At 39.2% G+C, this 19,017-nt stretch overlaps 1 protein-coding gene across 10 annotated transcripts in view; it reads right to left on the reverse strand.

Moving 5' to 3' along the window:
- Ambra1 (autophagy and beclin 1 regulator 1) overlaps positions 1–19,017 on the reverse strand; it is a 206,923-nt gene that overhangs the window by 119,953 nt on the left and 67,953 nt on the right. For 6 of the 10 annotated variants that reach the window (XM_027422500.2, XM_027422501.2, XM_027422497.2 and 3 more), the window contains one exon: positions 3,355–3,441. The exons of the other annotated variants lie outside the window; for them this stretch is intronic. In XM_027422500.2, coding sequence (XP_027278301.1) covers positions 3,355–3,441 — 87 coding nt within the window. The remainder of the gene's footprint in view (positions 1–3,354; positions 3,442–19,017) is intronic. 10 annotated transcript variants of the gene reach the window in all.

Below are 19,017 nucleotides of genomic sequence, written 5' to 3' on the forward strand. Positions count from 1 at the left end.
TTATTGAGAATATTTAAAAAAAACCTTATTGATTGAGAATAGCTGTATCTATGTGATAAAAAAATAATTTATTGCTGGGCCTATGGCTGGGAGATTTGTAAATTTTGAGGCCAGTTAGGCAACTTATATTAGCAGAAGAGTCAAATCCCCACCCCACCCCCACAATTACAAACATCTTTCAGTATGACTTTCAGCATCTTTAATACTTTGTTCTCAGAAATTCTGCCTTACTAGGCCAAAAGAAGTCTTGTAGTCAACTTCAATGGGACCTAAGGCTGTTACCAAAGTTATCCCTCAGGCAAGTCATCAAGCTGAATTTCCAAGGAGCTGGTTGGTAATCACTGGAACTCAAAAACTTTCTGGGTTACAATATGCTACACTGAGAATGTTGAATCCAGATTACCTTTGTACAGTAGGTGGGCATGGGATACACAGAAGTAGAAGCCTAGACCAAAATAATCAGAAAACCTGAACTATTTCCCCAAAGCTTCAACTCATGGTATTTTCATTACTCATTTGGTTACCTATTTTGTACTGTTCTTATTGCTACCTAATATATCAAAATCTTTCAGGAGTCAGGCAATGGTGGCGCATGCCTTTAATCCCAGCACTTGGGAGGTAGAGGAAGGCAGAGCTCTGGAGTTCAAGGCCAGCTTGGTCTACAAAGCTACACAGAGAAACCCTGTCTTGAAAAAACAATAATAATAATAATAATAATAATAATAATAATAATAATAATAATTCTTCCAACAGAAATCAAACATGGATTAAATTCAAAGAATCAGGCCAGAGAAGAAAATACATAACAGGAGAGAATTTACAAGAGAACTGATCTGGAAGAGACCATAAGTGACTTATAAATGCACCCATTTCTCAGATTATGTACAACCAGAAATAATAGAAAAAATGTATTGTTATTGATAATGGTGGTAGAAATAATGTTGCTGGTGATAGTGAATAAAGACTACCCTTTTGTGTAGGGATGTAAGTACAGCATTGCATTATTCAAGTTGTTTGATTTTACTATAGGAACTTCCTAAACTATGAAACTACATTATCAGTGGCCACAAATAAATAAATAAATAAATAGATAGATAGATGGATAAATAAATAAATAAATAAATAATGAAGAGAGGTGTCTGGCATCATAGACTTTCCCTCTTATGCATCTAGGGGGAAGCTAGGTTTCTGCATGCTTTAGAAAATGTCCCTTAAAACCCTTGACCTATCCATATAATACAGGACACAACTAAAAGGAAAAAGAAATGAAGCAACATGTAAAGAGATGATAACAAATGCCTTCCTACTGAGAAGCTGGCACAGCCTCAAACACTCACAAAGTATTCCAAATGAAAATCTTAAGTGTTTAAGAAACCTCGCTTCCTGACCTTTCAATAGTAAGGAAATTAGACTAGGAATAAGTAAGAGATTGTATGAAAAGACAGCATCTACAACCTCTGCATTCTGAGGCCGAGGCAGGAAGATCACAAGTGTGAGCGCAGCCTTCACTGGCTGTACAGTGAGCTACAGGTCATTCCACATTTGGCCTTGTCGGAAAAAAATGAATCATTGAACTTTCCCAGTCTGAAATTTCTGAGGCTAAGATTCCTATTGCTGTAGGAAAAGAAACATTTCTTTGTTTTTGTTTTGTTTTGTTTGTTCCTTTTCTTTTTTCTTGTCTTTTCTTGAGACACACAGTCTCTCTATGCAGTTCTGGCTGAAACTTACTGTGTAGACCAGGCTGATCTCAAACTCACAGAGATCCACCTGTCTCTGTTTCTCAATTACTGTGATTAAGGAGTGTGCTGCCACGGGCCAGCCTAAAAAGAAACTGTTTTATCACAAGTTTTATCGAGTTTTAAGGTTCTTGAAAATGTAAAACTTTTCTTTGCCTTTTCAAGGTCTTATTCAGTTTTCACCATAATTAGAGACACTGTAAATGTCCTTGCTTCAATCACCATCTGAATTGCCTACCTATTTTTAAAGCCCTCATCTCTACTGTCTGGATCCTCGGATTTACTACTTCTAGGATATGGAAAACAAAATAAGTATCTTGGGGAGAATGTGCACTAGCAAGAGAAAACTGTGGCAACAAAAAAAAATCATTTACTATCCCTACAGACAATCTGCTGTCTAAAGATGCTTCCAGGTAGACAGGAAAGCCTGAAAACTCATTTAGTTTTATCTGAGCTATACTGCTGGCTTTTCAAACCTACCACTGTAAAATATCCTTTTCTTTACAATATTTTCTGATATTATTTAAACAATAGTCAAGTTTGCCCTTTTCAGATCTCTAACAGTCATCAAATTCAGCAATGACAACCACATGGGTCTGCTTTCTACTGACAAATGTAATATAACAACTCAATATTCCACTCAGCGTTGTTATCAGCACCATCATCAGTACTAAGGAATTCAAGATGGTCCCTTAAGCTAATATGAAAAAAATGTCTCCCCTCCTTCTAAAATTTTCAGGTCTAGGGAAATAAATATTTGGTTGAGTGGGTAAGCAAGTTTGCTATAAAAGCAAAAGAATCTGAGTTCAACTCTCCAATACCCATGTAAAATATGGGCATGGCCCATGTACCTACAACCCCATGACTGTGGGGTAGAGACAGGTAGATCCCAGGTATGCCTAGACATAATGGCAAGCTTCTAGTAAGAAATACTGACTCAAAACTTTAAATAATAATAATAATAGTAATAGTAATAGTAACAATAATGTGGAGAACAACAGAGGAAAACTTCAAAGCCTTCCTCTGGCCTCTGCATGTACACACACCACAGACATAAATGTGCATAACACACACACACACACACACACACACACACACACACACACACACACAAAGTCTTCAATAATCTTTCAACTGTCTTCTAAAACAGTATAAAGCAAGCACTTCAGTGGAATGACAACTTATCTCATTCAATTATTCTTCCTTCATCTCTTCTGGCTTGATTTTTACCCTTTTGATATTCTAAATTTGTTTAAGTATTTTCCCTATATAAATAAAATGTTCAAAATTTTGTGTCTCTTTTTGGCTGTCCATCTGATGGGCAATAGGTTCCTGAGCATCTAGAAAAACAAACCCCTATGGCCTCCATAGGTACTCCCTTCAGTGCCCTACTGACAAATGGTGAGTCCCAAAGGACAAGAGCTCAATTGTAATCCTCTGTCACAGAGATGCTGTTCACTTACCTGCAACAATTCCCAAACACCTGAAACACCTGCCTTAACACTGAAGAGTAAAAGAGCACCAGGACCAGAGAGGCACAGGTGGGGCTTCCCCCAACTTGGCAACCCCAAGGGCCGCCCCTCCCCCCTCCTAGTGCCATTTCTCACTTTGGCCTTACCTCGCTGGGTCTGGGTAAATTGGGTGCTCTCTGGATCCTGCTCCATCATAACGGGATAATGAAATGAGGGAAGACTCCAGCAGCCTCCTAGCAGAGATTAAAAAAATGGCAATAATCCCTGTCAATTACCAACTCAGAGGTCAATCATAAGGGAAATGGGGGAGAGGTAAATAACACCCCCCTTTGCAGGCAGCTAGCACCTATTATCCGGGGTCTTACACTTCCAACAATCCAACTATATAGAAACATTAATAAATGAAGACCTACAGAGATCCCATACTGAACATGACCACTGTATTATGCTGAACACTACTCTTCAGTGAGACACAAGCAAATTAATCAGAAACATGATCTTCTATCTTTTTACAGCACCTCCAACAGACAAACAGGAGGCTAGAAGCAACATGAAAGGAAAATGAGGCATTCACCACACATTTATCCTGGCGATCAGCTCCTGTACACCATCAGCCCACATACCACATCTTCCACTCTTTCTGTTCTACCCACACCCTTTTTGTGAGAAAGAGTATACATACCCAGGACTCGCTTAATAACTGGCAAAAACCTTTCCTTCTATCATCCAGCCCCATCATAAATTCCACTGATAGTAACACACATTTTATTTTGCAGTTTTGGGGGTACCATGCCTAAGCATGCCCACAAAATGCTAAGAATTACTACAAACTCAAGAACACTGGGACTAGAGATTTAAATATATAGGCCCACGCACGGCACACAACTATTAAGGATTCCCAAGAAGGCCTTTCTAAATTCCCAAATGCTTTGAATTTCCATGTTGTACTACACAACCTTCCAGAGGCAAGGGAAGAAACAAGTGCCTACCGCATGTAGCCATGGTGAGGAATGACTACTAGCAAACAGGAAGATTAGGATCCTATCACTCAGCTACAGCCAATTATTACCATGCTACAAGCTGGGCTCAGTATTGCTGCCTTGTCTGATTTTGTAAAACCAGAAATCTGGACTCTGCATGAAATTTCATTGTTAAGTTTTAGTGAACTTCTCCCTCTACTACAAAAGCTATTTAAATGAGACACATCCGATAACAGGTGTGGTTTAGGGACTTCCTGGTCTACCATACTACTTCCCAACTCATATATGCTTGGCAGCCAGTCACACTCCTAGCAGAGAACACATCTCAAAGGAAGTGGTCTCAGAAAAAAAGTGCATATTGTTCCTCTCTGGCAGCATCTTGCCTGGCTCTCCCAGGAACAGGTCTCAGGCTCCCTGCCAGATTCTTCCTTAAACAGATCTGCAGGATAAGAACAGCAGCTACCCTTCTTTCCCAATTGAGTTAAGACAATTCAGTGTTATTAAAACCAGCTGGCTTTAGGTATAGTCATGGGCAGTCACTCTCTCAGCAACTGGCCCACAATGGCATTACCAGTTACAGTCAAGCCAGAAACAACTGTTGTCCCATTACCTCAGCTTTACCCTTCCTGCCTGGACAACCAACCATTAAAATATGTTTTTGACCAAGACAAAGCCCACCCACATGACCACACTTCAAACACCCCCCACACCCAAATGGAAAGAATACCATACACCCAACTAAGAACAAAGTAATACATCTTCTCTCTGGCGATATCATTGTTTGCAACAGCAGAAATATTATACTTCATTATTCTAAAACATACTTTTTTCCACAATCCAATGTGTCATTAATTGGGATATATCTTATGTGATACAGATTAAGTAGCATATTTCTTTTTTTCCCTACCATCACAACAAAATTAATGGCATGTCCAGGTCTTCTAAATACAAAATGTTTCTGATAGGTAGAGAAAGTTATGAGATCTGTTGCCCTCTTCTGGTGTGCAGATATACATGGAAGCAGAATGTTGTATACATAATAAATAAATAAAATCTTTAAAAAAAAAAACTTATTTCTTTACAAGGGCTAGTTCCAGGACAGCCTCCAAAGCCACAGAGAAACCCTGTTTCGAACAAACAAACAAAAAGAAAAAGAAAAAGAAAAAAAAAAGAAAAAAAAATCTTATCTCTTAACTGACACATAAAACAGATTAACATTGGTATCTCAATGCATATATACCCTGTATCATTTTTAAATCAGGTGAAACATGTTTATTTACTCAAATATTTTATCATTTACATTGAAAACTCAAAACCCCTTTCCAGTTTTTTTTTTAAATATACAGTACATCATTTGTTATTATAGTCACCTCCTCTGTAACAGCATGCTTTTTATTTTTGTTGTTGAGACAGGGTCTATAGACCATGCTGATCTAGAATGAGAAATTTTCCTGTCTCTGCCCGCAAAATGCTGTGGTTGCAGACATGTTTCAAAAAACACAGCAAAAACTTTCTGTTCTTCCAGAGGACCCACATTCAGTTCCCAGCACCCATAGGGCCGCCTCACAACTGTCTGTAACTCCAAGACCTGACACCTTCGTATAGAAATACATGCAAGCAAAACACCAATGCACATAAATAAAAATAAATAAATTATTTTTAAAACCCATTGATCAACCTATGTCATCTATACAAAATCATTCTCTGAGACCAGGGTAAGAACTGAAGAATGAAATCAAGATCTAGGAGCAGCTGTCTGTCTTCAAAACCCTGGAAGATTGTTCACTCCGATAATAAAGTGCTCTGCAGGTGGTGCTGAGTACCCCTGAGCTCTGTTACTCTCTTAATAGTTGCTTCGTAAGGTAGACACCCAAGACAGCCTCCAGAGTGACCTGTTTCAGTGCGTCTGTGTAGAAAATGAAGCTAGTAAGTTAGGAAACAAATATTGCCCACTGCAAACTATGTCATGGCAGTGACAGACCTCAGAGAGGGATGAGATATTTATCAGAGATGCTAAAAGAAGATTCCTGAACTGGAACAGTCTGGATTAGACAACTTCAATTTTAGTGACTCCATTTGATATCTTGCATACTCCAGCTCCCACCCTAACTTTCTATTTTAATCAGGAAGGCTTCTTGAAATCAGAATAGCATCAAAATGTTAAGCTTTGTCTCTGGAGAGTCCTTGATGGGGGTTCTCTTGGAACATGCATCCCTTATGACTATTTACTCCAGAATCCTTGTGTACCAACAGTTCCTCTGACAATGCAATGGGACTGGCTAACCAAAGCTCGTACATTTGTATGTACATACATGCATGAATACATACATACACATATGTGACAGAGATTTTAACTGCTAATAGGAGAGAGAGAGAGAGAGAGAGAGAGAGAGAGAGAGAGAGACAGACAGACAGAGAGAGAGAGACAGAGAGAGAGAGAGAGACTTTAACTGTTAATACATGAAATCAAAAGAGCCAATCCAGATCAACAATGTTTCTCCACATACACAAATAACGGATGAAACGGAAATTCTCTGAAAGGAATAAAAATAGGCCTCTCCAGTTGATGTAGAATAAAGAATGAACTGAAGTCATGAGATAAGTAGACATCATCACCAGCATACTTAAGATCCTCAAAGTATTTTCCCTCCTAGTACCAACTGTTTGCAGGGAGAAGGAATGGAAAAACGGCAAGAGTAAATGGGCGAGGGTAGCAGCTGTGTACCTTCTGCTCTAGTACACACAAATCTGACTTGACCTAATGATCTATCATGCAATTTGATAATGTGAAATCAGGAAAAGCTGAAGGAAGGTTCTGCAAAATTTGTTCAGGCTTGAAGTTGCCATTTCTTTCCGACCTATCTCAATTTGGAAGTATTTTAGAGAGGCACCAAAACTCTGACAGAAACAAACAAACAAAACCCTCTTTTCTCTAACAGTTTGCCTACTTAATTCTCTATTGTATCTGGGTGACGTACAAGGGCCATGTTATTTTAACTCACTGGAGGCCAGGAAGAAAATACTATAATTTATCCTTTATGTGTAGCCATGTATGTTAGATATACAAGGAATATTTAAAAGCCTCACTGCTCTATCAAATTTGAGATTATTCAATATTTAAAAAACTTAATAACTACAGATATAAAAATATAAATATAACCATAATCAACTAAAAAGAACAATTAGATTTACATATAGATAGAGCAAAGAGAATAACAAAACAGATGTGGCAAAATGCAAATATTTAGGGAATGTGGGTAAAAGACATTTGAGAATTCTTTGTACTATTTTTGTAACTTTTCCACAAATTGAAATTATTTTAAAATAAAATAAAACTCAGCTATGGTGGCTGGCACCTGTGACTCCCCACCATTGCAAGGCTGAAGCAAGAAGACTGCCATGAGCAGACTGGGCTTCAGTGTGTGAGACTCTATCAAATAAATAAACTAAATTAAAAGCTAGATATAGTGGCTCCTATCTGTAGTCCCAGCACTTAAGAGGCCAAGGCAGGAGAACTGCTGTTGAATTGAAGGCTTCAGAGTGAGACCCTTTCTCAAAAACAAAACACACACACACACACACACACACACACACACACACACACACACACACACACACACACACACACACACACACAGAGCCAGGAAAGGTGCTGCATGCCTTTAACCCCAGCACTCAGGAGGCAGAGGTACGAGGAGCCATCCTGAGCTACATAGCTAGCACTACTTAGAGAGGCCCTGTCTCCAAAAACAACAACAACAACAAAACAAAGAAACCCAAGCCCTCCAAACAAACAAACAAACAGAAAACCCAACAAGATATAAACATAGTGGTGCACAAAATAATTCCAGCATTTAGAAGTTGAAGTTAGAAGGATCAGGGTCACAAGATTCACCATGGGTGAATGAGTCTAAAACCAGCATGGGCTATAGGAAACCCTGTTTCAAAACCAAAATAACAAGTTAAAATATCCAATATTCAAGGGTCTGAGGATGTAGCTCAGACAAGATGGCTAGGAGTAAAGGCACTTGCCATCAAGCCTGGTGACCTGAGTTCCATTCCTTAGGACCTACCTGGTCAACAAAGAAAACTGACCCACAGATTGTCCTCTAACCTCCACCTATGTGAAGTGACATGTATGTGCATGTACATACATACAAATAAATATAATTTAAAAATTAGATCCAATATAGAAAAATCCTTCAGATTTTTAGAAATCTTAGAAAAATCTAAAAGGAAAAGACTAAAAGAAGTAGTCACTTTGAAAATAAGTAACATTTTAAACTTTTTTGTTAAAGGTTTACTTTCATTTTTTTTTTTAAGATTTTACTTTTTTATGTGTAACGGTGCTTTGTCTGCATGTAACTCTATGCACCATGTGTGTGTTGCCTACAGAAATCAGAAGACCAAACCAGATCTTCTGGAACAGGAGTTATAGATGGTTGTTAGCCACAATGTAGATGCTGGTATTTGACAAAGTATTGGCTTCTGAAAGAGCAGTCAATGCTCTCAACTGCTAAGCCATCTCTATAGCCCCTATTTCTATCTTTTAAATTATGTGTATGTATGTATGTCATTGTAAGGTATGTGCACATGAGTGAAGTGTCCACAAAAGAGGACATCTGATCCCCTGGAGCTGAGCTGTTTAGGTGCTTATGAGCTGCCCAATGTGGGTGCTGAGAACAGTATGCTCTTAACCATTGAGCCATATCTCTATTCCCTAAAATAATTTTTGTTGTTGTTGTTATTTTGTTTTTTGAGAAGGTCTCCTCATGTAACCATAGCTATCCTCTAACTCACAGAATCTACCTGTCTCTGCCTCCCAAGTGCTAGGATTAAAGGCATACATCACCATATGCAGCTTAAAAAAAAGACTGCTTTAAAACAGCAACTTGACCTTCTGCCCTATAACACATTTGATAATTCTAGGTCCTGAGTTGAGCTTTTAAAATAAAATTATCACACACACACACACACACACACACACACACACACACACACACACACACACACACGATATGCAACTGTTTTTGGAGGTAGGTATGAAGGCAGAGTTGAATGCTACTGAGAAAAACAAAGCCTAAAATATTTACTAGCAACTCCTTTGAAGAAAAGGCTTGCCTGCTTTCTGTTCTAAAATATGTGCTTACATAAAATCCCTGGAAAGATAACCTGGCAAGGTAATTCTAGCTACTCCTTGGTTATTACAGGAATATGAAAAGTTAGAGACCAGCCTGGTAACATAGCAAGATGGTGGGCAGGGGGTAGAGCTGTGACTGGAGGATGTGACTCACTGGGTGGGGGGTGGGTCGTGATGCTGACTGTAGAAATGGGAGGGAGCATGACTCGAAGATATGGCTTGCTGACTTTGGTTGATTTCTAGCATCTCACTGAATAATAAATGATTATTAAGCTCTGTAGAGGGCACATGTCAACAGGTGCACAACTCATTTGTAAAATTCCTAGCATTTTGTATGAATGTTCTAATATTATGAATATTTTCAAGAGGTTCTCTGTTTCACATGTATGTTTTGATGACCAGGAAGACAAAACAGTAGAAGAAAACTCTGGGGAAAAAATGTGGTCAAGGAGTATGAGACAGATTATCCAAAAGAAAAAAGACCCTTCAGGTGAATCTGATGGCACATACCTATAATCCCAGCACTTGGGGAGTGGAAGCTTAGTATGTGTTGGAAGCCAGTGTGGGCTACAAGAGACCCCACCTCAAAAACAAAAGAATAAACCAACAATCATCTTTCACTTTAAATTAGGATTTAAGAAGTAGAAAGTCTAGGTAATAGTCTAGTAAGAATACACAAACCAGTGACAACATCTCTTTACAAAACAATTATACCCTAAGGATCCCTGTTGTCAGGTTACAAAGAAAACCAATATCCTAAAGCAACAAACATGTTCAGTCCTTCTCTAACCAGTGCAAACATCAAGTGTCAAGAGCTATGCAGCCTCTGCAGACAGAAGAGCTCACATCAGGAGCTAAGGTGCCACTGGAGCCCTATGCCTTAAGGGATAATTCCCTTGCCTTATCTGTGGGACATCTACTGTTTAAATTCAGGAACCAAATCCAAACCAACAGCATCCTCATACTTAGAAAATCAAATCTAAATGCTATAGCATGGCATAGAAAGTTTTGCAGTGAAACTTCTCTTTCCTTTTAGATAGTCTATTCAGAAGTTTTCATAATTTTGGTATTAGAACTCCTTCAAAACCATAGGGCCACTAGACTCTTGTTTATATGGGAATCTACTGATACTAAACCTTATTTGAAATTACAAATAGGAAGAGTACATACACAGCAATTGTGATCAGTTATATAATATCATCACATGTCATGTGGTCTATGAAACCCCACCATACCTCTGTGAAAGAATGAGGTGAAAAGACAAAGGACATCTCAACATTCCTAAGAACCACTAGACTTCTGGGGTCCCCTATCATACTTTGAGGATCCTTGTACTAGATAAATTTATACACACCCTTGTTATTCCACATTTATTCTCTCTAGAACATTCCCTTGAGGCTGCCCATAAAAATCCTTTAAAACTCCACGAGTATTGTGGCTCCTCTCTTAAGAGACTGAGATCTAGCCGGGCATTGGTGGCACACGCCTTTAACTCCAGCACTGGGGAGGCAGGGGCAGGCGGATCTCTGTGAGTTCGAGGCCAGCATGGTCTCCAGAGCGAGTGCCAGGATAGGCTCCAAAAACTACACGGAGAAAGAGAAACCCTGTCTCAAAAAAACCAAAAAGCCAAAAACCAAAAAAAAAAAAAAAAAAAAGAGAGAGAGAGAGAGAGAGAGAGAGAGACTGAGATCTCATGGGGCTGGCCATGGTAGTGCACACTTTTCATTCCAGCTCTAGGGAGACAGAAGTGGAGACAGGTAGATTTCTGTGAATTCGAGACCAACCTGGTCTACACTGTAAGCTCCAGCCAGGGTTACGTAGACTGACTGTCTTTAAATAAATAAATAAATAAATAAATAAATAAATAAATAAATAAATAAAATAGACCTTCTCCTTGTGGTTATTTATAAACATGTCTGAGTCTGCTTTTAGACTTACAAGCTACATAAAAGCTAGTATTGGTTCCAAGTCATCTTTTTATCTCCATCAAAATTCACATCCTAATTAACATGTAATGGGAGACAAATAAATATCCAAGCCCATGAATCAGCAGGCAGTCTAACTAGACTGAGAAGAATAAGAGAGGAAGCATATCTGATTGTTCTTTACTGACCCCATGAGTCTCAGACAAGATATGAGATGCTGAAAAACACACAGCAAATTCCTGAAGGAAGGAGGTTTTCAGAAACTGCTTACATCATCCTTTATCCTTTAGGTCACATAAGCCACTCAGGTTAAAGTGCTGACATAGTTGTCCTAATAAATGAGCCTGGTCCCTTGGAAGCTTGTTAAATCATAAAGCCAGAGGCTGTCTGTCTTCTTGCCTAAGAAATGACCATTGATGCTCCTAGACTGTATGTTCCCAAGAGACCTCAAAAGAGGGCAATGTTTGGAAGGGGTAAAGGGGCAGTAGGTCAAACAAACTCGGATATATTGTTGCTTGCTTCATTTCTTAATCTTGCTCTGCAAGCTCCAGATCTCTGTCTCAGTGCATGCCCAGGATGGGAGATGACAAGTTCTTATTCTTTGTAAAAAAAAAAAAAATAATAATTGTGTGTTCTGAAATGACACCTCTATTATGATTTCCAAGTTGACATCTCTGATTTAAAGCAGAGGCTTCAAAGCCTCCCTATTTCACACACTAGCAATTATCATTTAAGTTATCCAATGATAGGTATTCATCTGATCACTGCAGGGCCCCATTTCTAAGGGTGCACTCCCATTATGTGGTGCAGTTGCCAACAGAACCTGACAGATAATTCCTGTCCCTGTTGTGTGGACCAAAACAGGTTAACAGCTAAAAGGGTGAGGGGGGTGGGGTGGGGTGGGGTGGGGTGAGGTGGGGAGTCAATCAGACATACTAGAGAAAGAGCTCATGTATGTGGTATGGATCACCTTTATTTTACTATGACCAACCATAAACAATCCAGGAGACTCAAAACAATGCCTGTCACCAGAAAAGCACAAAAATTTCTTTACCAAACATTAGTGTATTCTCTAAAACCTCTGGGCAGTAGGCAACAGGTAATGAAACATCAGAGCATAAAGTAATCTAGCACCAAAAGCAAAGAGAATAGAAACCAAATTTGTGCCTGTGGTAGTTTGAATGTATTTGGCCCCCATAAACTCACAGGAAATGGCACTTATTAGGAGGTGTGGCCTTGTTAAAGGAAGTGTGGTCTGGTTGGAGGAGGCTGGATGACACACACTTTTAATCCAGACCTTGAGACTGGAGGGCACATCTTTAATCTGGGCCACACCTTCTGTTGGAAGTGTGTCACTGTGGGGGCCGGGCTTTGAGGTCTTTTTCTCAAGCTTCATTTAGTGTGACAGTCAATTGACTTCCTGTTGCCTCTGAGTCAAGATGTAGGACTTTCAACTCCAGCACCACATCTGCCTGCATGCCACCATGTTCCCCATCATTAATCATGAATGGACTGAAATTGTAAGCTAGCCACGCTCAATTACATGTTTTCTTTGTAAGAGTTGCTGTGGTTATGGTGTCTCTTCACAGCAATAAAAACTCAAACCAAGACAGCACCTAATATGTAATCATGGTCTAGATAAAGTCTTGCCTGAAAAGTCAGACAGACCCCTTTGGGAACATCTGACCCTCTGTTCTTTGTTAGCCAGTTATCTTTCATACCTTTGAAAAATGAATGACTCAGTTGTTACAAATCCTCCACATGTTATAATATAGTTGTCAAACTTCAATATGTAATAAAAAATCACTTTTGTATACATGTAACTCAAATGCACAAAGTGATCTATACAATGTCTCTGGGAAATGCGGCCCAAACCAAAAGGGCAACGAGAGGAAGTCAAGGGAGCCTTACAGGAAAATGTAGAAAAAGGAAGCAGTGAGCTGGGCTTTACTAACCGTCACAGAGGCAGCCTTCACAGCTTAGATCTTCATGTAATGAGTTTCTGAAGTCTATAAAAATAGACAAGAGGGCAAAGACTCCAGCAGGGTCTCAACAGTCCATGGTTAGTCCTTGAGCTCACATAAAGTTGGGAGTACAGTCACTTTCTTAAGTCTGAGATTAGTTCTGACTGTATCTCTTGGTGACATGTGACCTTACTAACTTTCGGCTGGGGATGGATGTACCACTCTGCCCTACCACCCTGCTCTTGATTAGCAACTACCTTGAGTCTTTCTGGACTCTGCCTCTGAGAAGCCACTGGAATGATTTCTCTACCATTTCCCTCTGTCTAGACAACATGAAATTGTCATAAGTGACACCTAAGTACAATTAGTAGAGAAACTGCAATTTCCACTCTCCTCCGTTCCCCCAAAGAACTGCACATTAACGTCCTTCAGCATATCAATCATACTACCCTGATGAAGATTAACTCTGTGGAGTCTGGAAGCTTCATTTCCAGCTTACTACAAATTTTGTAGCCCCCACTATAATTAGAACATGTAAATTGCTTTCTTTTTACTATCGCTAATGGCTATAATTGAAGTGATCTGAATGTCTACTGAATGGATACCTGCGTTAAAAAAAAAAATCCTTATAAATACCACTTTATCCAGCTGCATTTTATTTAAGAAAATCACAAACAAAAGAAAAAAGACACAAAAGGGGAGGAGGAGCAATGAAAGGCATGATTCAAGACCACTAAAACCAGGGCTTTTGTAACTATATTAGAAGATACTTTGCAGCCACTGCCAGTTCCTTCCAAGATGCCTCATTAAAACAGCAGACAGATCAACGGACAACAAATCATGAAATACTTTATCAGTGTTTTCTGGAGGAGGGTTCCCCAGGGGACACTTGACGATTTCTGGAGACATTTTTGGTAGTTGCAACTGGTTTGGGGGAGTGTTACTTATGTAACAGCAGGAATACTACTAAACACCCTTCAAGGCATGAGACAGCCTCCCACAACGAAGGATTATCTAACCCAAATGGCAAGAGTGCTGTTGCTGTTAAACTTCCCTGACATACTTTAATGGTCTGAGTCTAAGCAACAGAAAAATGGACACAACCTGGTATCTGAGTTTCAGAATCAGGCAGACCGAAGTTTAAGCTGCACCATCTCTTATGCTATGTGACCTTGAGTTTATCCTCAGTTTCCATATTTGATTTTTTTTTTATGAACTAAGAACACATGTAAGACTGAGAATGTAGCTCAGTGATAGAGTGTAGTTGAGTCTAGCATGAACAGGATCCTGGGTTTGATGTCTAACATAAAATAAAAAAACAAATAATATTAAGCAAACAGTCACTATGTAGTCCAAAATTCAGACAATTTTTTCTTCCTTGGATTACAACTACTATATGCCAGGAATATATAATATGCTGTTCATTTAAACCATCAAGTCTAAAAGGTGTTTTGCCTAAACATAGGTACATGAACCTGAGAGTCACATATACCACATCCAAATAAAACCATGTAAGAGCAACAATACACACAATAAATACCAAGTTATTGCCACTGGTTACATTATCAGTACAGTCTGAAGTATCCCTTATCTAAAAGGCTTAGGGTCAGAAACATTTCTAATTTTGGAGGTTCTCATATTTAGGAATATTTACAAAGACTTTATGGGTTAAAGAATCTCAAATCTGAGCCGGGTGGTGGTGGTGGTGGTGGTGGTGGTGGTGGTGGTGGTGATGGTGGCGGCGCGGCGGCGGCGGGGGTGGCGGCAGCGCACACCTTTAATCCCATCACTCAGGAGGAAGAGGCAGGCAGATGTCTGTGAGTTCGAGGCCAGACTGGCCTACAAGAGCTAGTTCCAGGACAGCCTCCAAAGTCGCAAAGAAACCCTGTCTCAAAAAAACCAAAAAGAATCTCAAATCTGAGCCAGGCATGGTGGCACACACCTCTAATCCCAGAACATGGGAAGCAGGGACAGGTAGATCTCTGAGTTCAAGATTACAGGGGTTACAAGGGGATTTCCAGTATAGCCAGAGTTATACAGAGAAACCCTGTCTTGAACCACCATCTCCCACAAAAGTCTCAAATCTAAAACATGAAAAATATTTTAGAAACAAGTTTCCCTAGGTAGTTTAAGCTAACCGTTTACTAAAGATCCCCTGGGATCCTCCAGAAATACATTAAAACAAACAAGTGTGATGCCACATGCACATCTCTAATTCCAGAAAAACTACTGGCAAAGAGGAAAGCTGACTAGAGCCACTGGCCAAGAATGTGCACTTCAAAGTATCTGAAAGTGACCTAGGACTCGGTATTAAATGCACACTGCCAAGTGAAGACCCGAGGTGCATATAGTAATTTGCAGAACTACATGTAAGGAAGCCAAATGTGAGAAAGCCCTCCATGTGACATAAACTCCCTGATTTTGTAGAGCCAGGCTATTTGAGCTACAAACATTCTTCCTAATCCAGTGGTAAGTGTATCATTTTCTTTTTTTTTTTCAAGATTTTATTTATTTATTCTGTATACAACAACATGGAACAATTCTGCTTCCATGTAAATCTGCACACCAGAAGAGGGCACCAGATCTCATAAGGGATGGTTGCGAGCCACCATGTGGTTGCTGGGAATTGAACTCAGGACCTCTAGAAGAGCAGTCATTGCTCTTAACCTCTGAGCCATCTCTCCAGCCCAAGTGTATCATTTTCTAATAAACTGTCTTTCGTTTTGCTACTAATCATTCACTTGTCTCTATCCAAATCCTTCTTCTGAGACAGTGAACAGGAACAGAACCCATTTAAAGACACCTATCAAACCCCCAAAGCTGTGGATAAATAATAGCCTAAATAATCAAGATTCAATACAATCCTATCAAAATTATAACTGCATATTCTTTCTTTTAGAAACAGAGAAAAAAATCTTAAAACTCTATGGAATCTCAAGTACCCTAAATTGTCAAAGTAATATTGAGAAAGAAGAACAAAGCTAGAGGCCTCACATTTCTTGATTTCAAAACATATTTCAAAGCTACCATAAACAAGGCAGTATAGAACTTATGTAGAGAAACATATAGACTAACAGAAGAGCATGGAGAGAACAAACATAAATGTTTAGGTGTAAAAAGATAAAATATGCCATGACTAACAAAGATGCCATGACTACACAACAGTGCTGGGAAAACTGCACATCCAAATGCAAATGAGCAAAGATGAGCCCTGACCTTACATCATCTCAAAATGGATTAGACTCAAAATGGATTAGACTAATGTAACAATTCAAACTATGACATTCCTAAAAGAAAAACTTCATGACACCGGAAGAGGTGATAACTTGTTATATATGACATCAAAAGCATAAGCAACAAAAGCAAATATACACAAATTGAATTGTTACCAGAATTAAAATCAGAGCCTGTGCCCTAACTGCAATGCCCCCCCCCAAAAAAACCAGATTCATCCATCCTCAATAAATAAATAACAGCAGAAGACAGGGAAAGGAGACTTATTCAACATCCCCACATAGGAAAAAACAAAAAGGTTCAGTGATCTTTACTCTAGTCCAGTGGTTCTCAAACTGTGGGTCAAGACCTCTTGGGTGAGGGGAGAAAGGGTGACCATCAGGAAGCATAGATATTTACATTATAATTCATAACAGTAGCAAAACTACAGTTATGAAGCAACAATGAAAATAATTTTATGGCTGGGGGACACCAAGCATGAGGTACTAAAGAGTCACAGCATTAGGAAGGTTGAAAACAACTGCCCTAGTCTATATTTGGGATCCTGACAACCCTACAGAAAGAACTATAAGAAACAAAGGACAGTAGGAAGGAGAGGTGGTCTTATTCAGGAACAGCACAATTGGTTGCTCAGTGTCAAATGATCAGCCCTGAAAACATACCTACCAGTAACATTATATGGACTCAGTCATATTTAGGAATACACACACACACACACACACACACACACACAGATGGGGGGGAGAGACAGACAGACAGACAGACAGACAGACAGACAGACAGACAGACAGACAGACAGACAGACACAGAATAACAATTAGTGATAAAAAGAGGCCATGAATTTAAAAGGAGAGTAGGGAAGGTTATATGGGAAGGTTTGAAAGGAAGAAAGGGAGGAAAGAAATGTAATTATACTCTCAAAAAATACACGGCAAATTCATATAACAGATATCCTAAAATTAAGAAAAGTTAAAAAAGGAAGTGGTTAGGGAGACAGTTCAAAGGGTAAAATACTTGCCACACAAGCATGGGACCTGAGTTTGATCTACCAGAGTCCTTTAAAAGAAAAAAAAAAAAAAAAAAAAAAAAAGCTGTACATGTACATGACAGTGTGCATCTTTAATCGATGAACTAGAGTGGTCAAGACAAGAAGATCCCTAGGACTAAAGGGCTAGCCAGTCTAGCTGAATCAAGCTCCAGGTTCAGTTGAGGGACTCCATCTCAAAAATTAAGATGGAGAACAACCGATACCTGAAATCAGCTTCTGGCTTCCATAAACGTAGACATAACACACAAAAAAAATAAAAAAAATTAAGAACATTCTCAACACATGGTACAATACAACAAAGATAAACCTTGAAGATACAATGTTAAGTGAAATAAGCCAAGCACAAAACACAGTATACTTAGAGGAATTACATTAGACACTAGGGATGGCGATACACACCTACAATCCCAACGAAAGAGGCTAAGGAAGGGGCAGCTTAGGCTACAAAGTAAGACCCTGTCTTAAAAACAGAGATATGTTGGAGTGGGGGGTGTAACTCAGTGATAGAGTACTTGTCTAGCATATATGATTCCCTCCCTAGATTCAACTTCCACCACTGAAAAACAATGTATGTGTGTGTGTATCCTAACAAGACTCACAAAACACAAGGGGCTCACTGAATATAGAATTTCAATCATGCAAGATAAAACACTTCTCAAGATTATTGTACAAGCCAGGCCCAGTGGTTCAGGCTTGTGATCTGAGCTATTCAGGAGAGTAAAGGAAGACTACAAGTTCAAGAACAGACTGGGCAACCTCAAGAGACACTGCTTCAAAATAAAAAAACTAGGGCCAATGAGGTGGCTCAACAGGTAAAGGGGCTGAGCCCAACAACCTGAGTTAGATCCTTGGGACCCACTTGATGGAAGGAGAAACTGACTCCCGAAAGTTGTCCTTTGACTTCCAAGTATGTGACACCATGGCACCCTTGCCCCACCTATCAAAATTTTTTAAAATGCAATTAAAAACGTTTAATAGCCAGGCAGTGGATCTCTGAGTTTGAGGCCAGCCTGGTATACAAAGAATGTCAAAAAAATTTAATAGCTGAATAATAGTGACTCACGCCTTTGATCCCAGCACTTGGGAGGCAGAGGCAGGCAGATCTCTGTGATTTCGAGGCCATTCTGGTCTACAGAACTAGTTCCAGGACAAGTAGGGCTGTAACACAGAGAAACCGTGTCCCAAAAAAGAAAAAAGAAAAAAAAAATGAGCAAAAGAAAAAAATGAGTACAGTACACTTGCTAAACCCTAACAGGTAAAATATAAAAGTAACAACACATCCTGCTTTGCATAATAATAAAAATGAAAAGGAAAAAAATGAGTACAGAACATATGTAAGGTTCCAATCCCCAGTACCATCTCAATCAATCAAAGATGTACTCTATGGCAATGTGCATATAACTAATATTACAAATTGAAAATTTGTTATGTATAATCTATGTCAACCAGAACAAAGAGAAAATGATAATAAGCCACCTTGCCAGTCAAAGTGAATAAAAAGGACAACAAAGAAGGAAG

This window comes from Cricetulus griseus, chromosome 6, assembly GCF_003668045.3.
Source record: "Cricetulus griseus strain 17A/GY chromosome 6, alternate assembly CriGri-PICRH-1.0, whole genome shotgun sequence".
Taxonomy (NCBI): domain Eukaryota; kingdom Metazoa; phylum Chordata; class Mammalia; order Rodentia; family Cricetidae; genus Cricetulus; species Cricetulus griseus.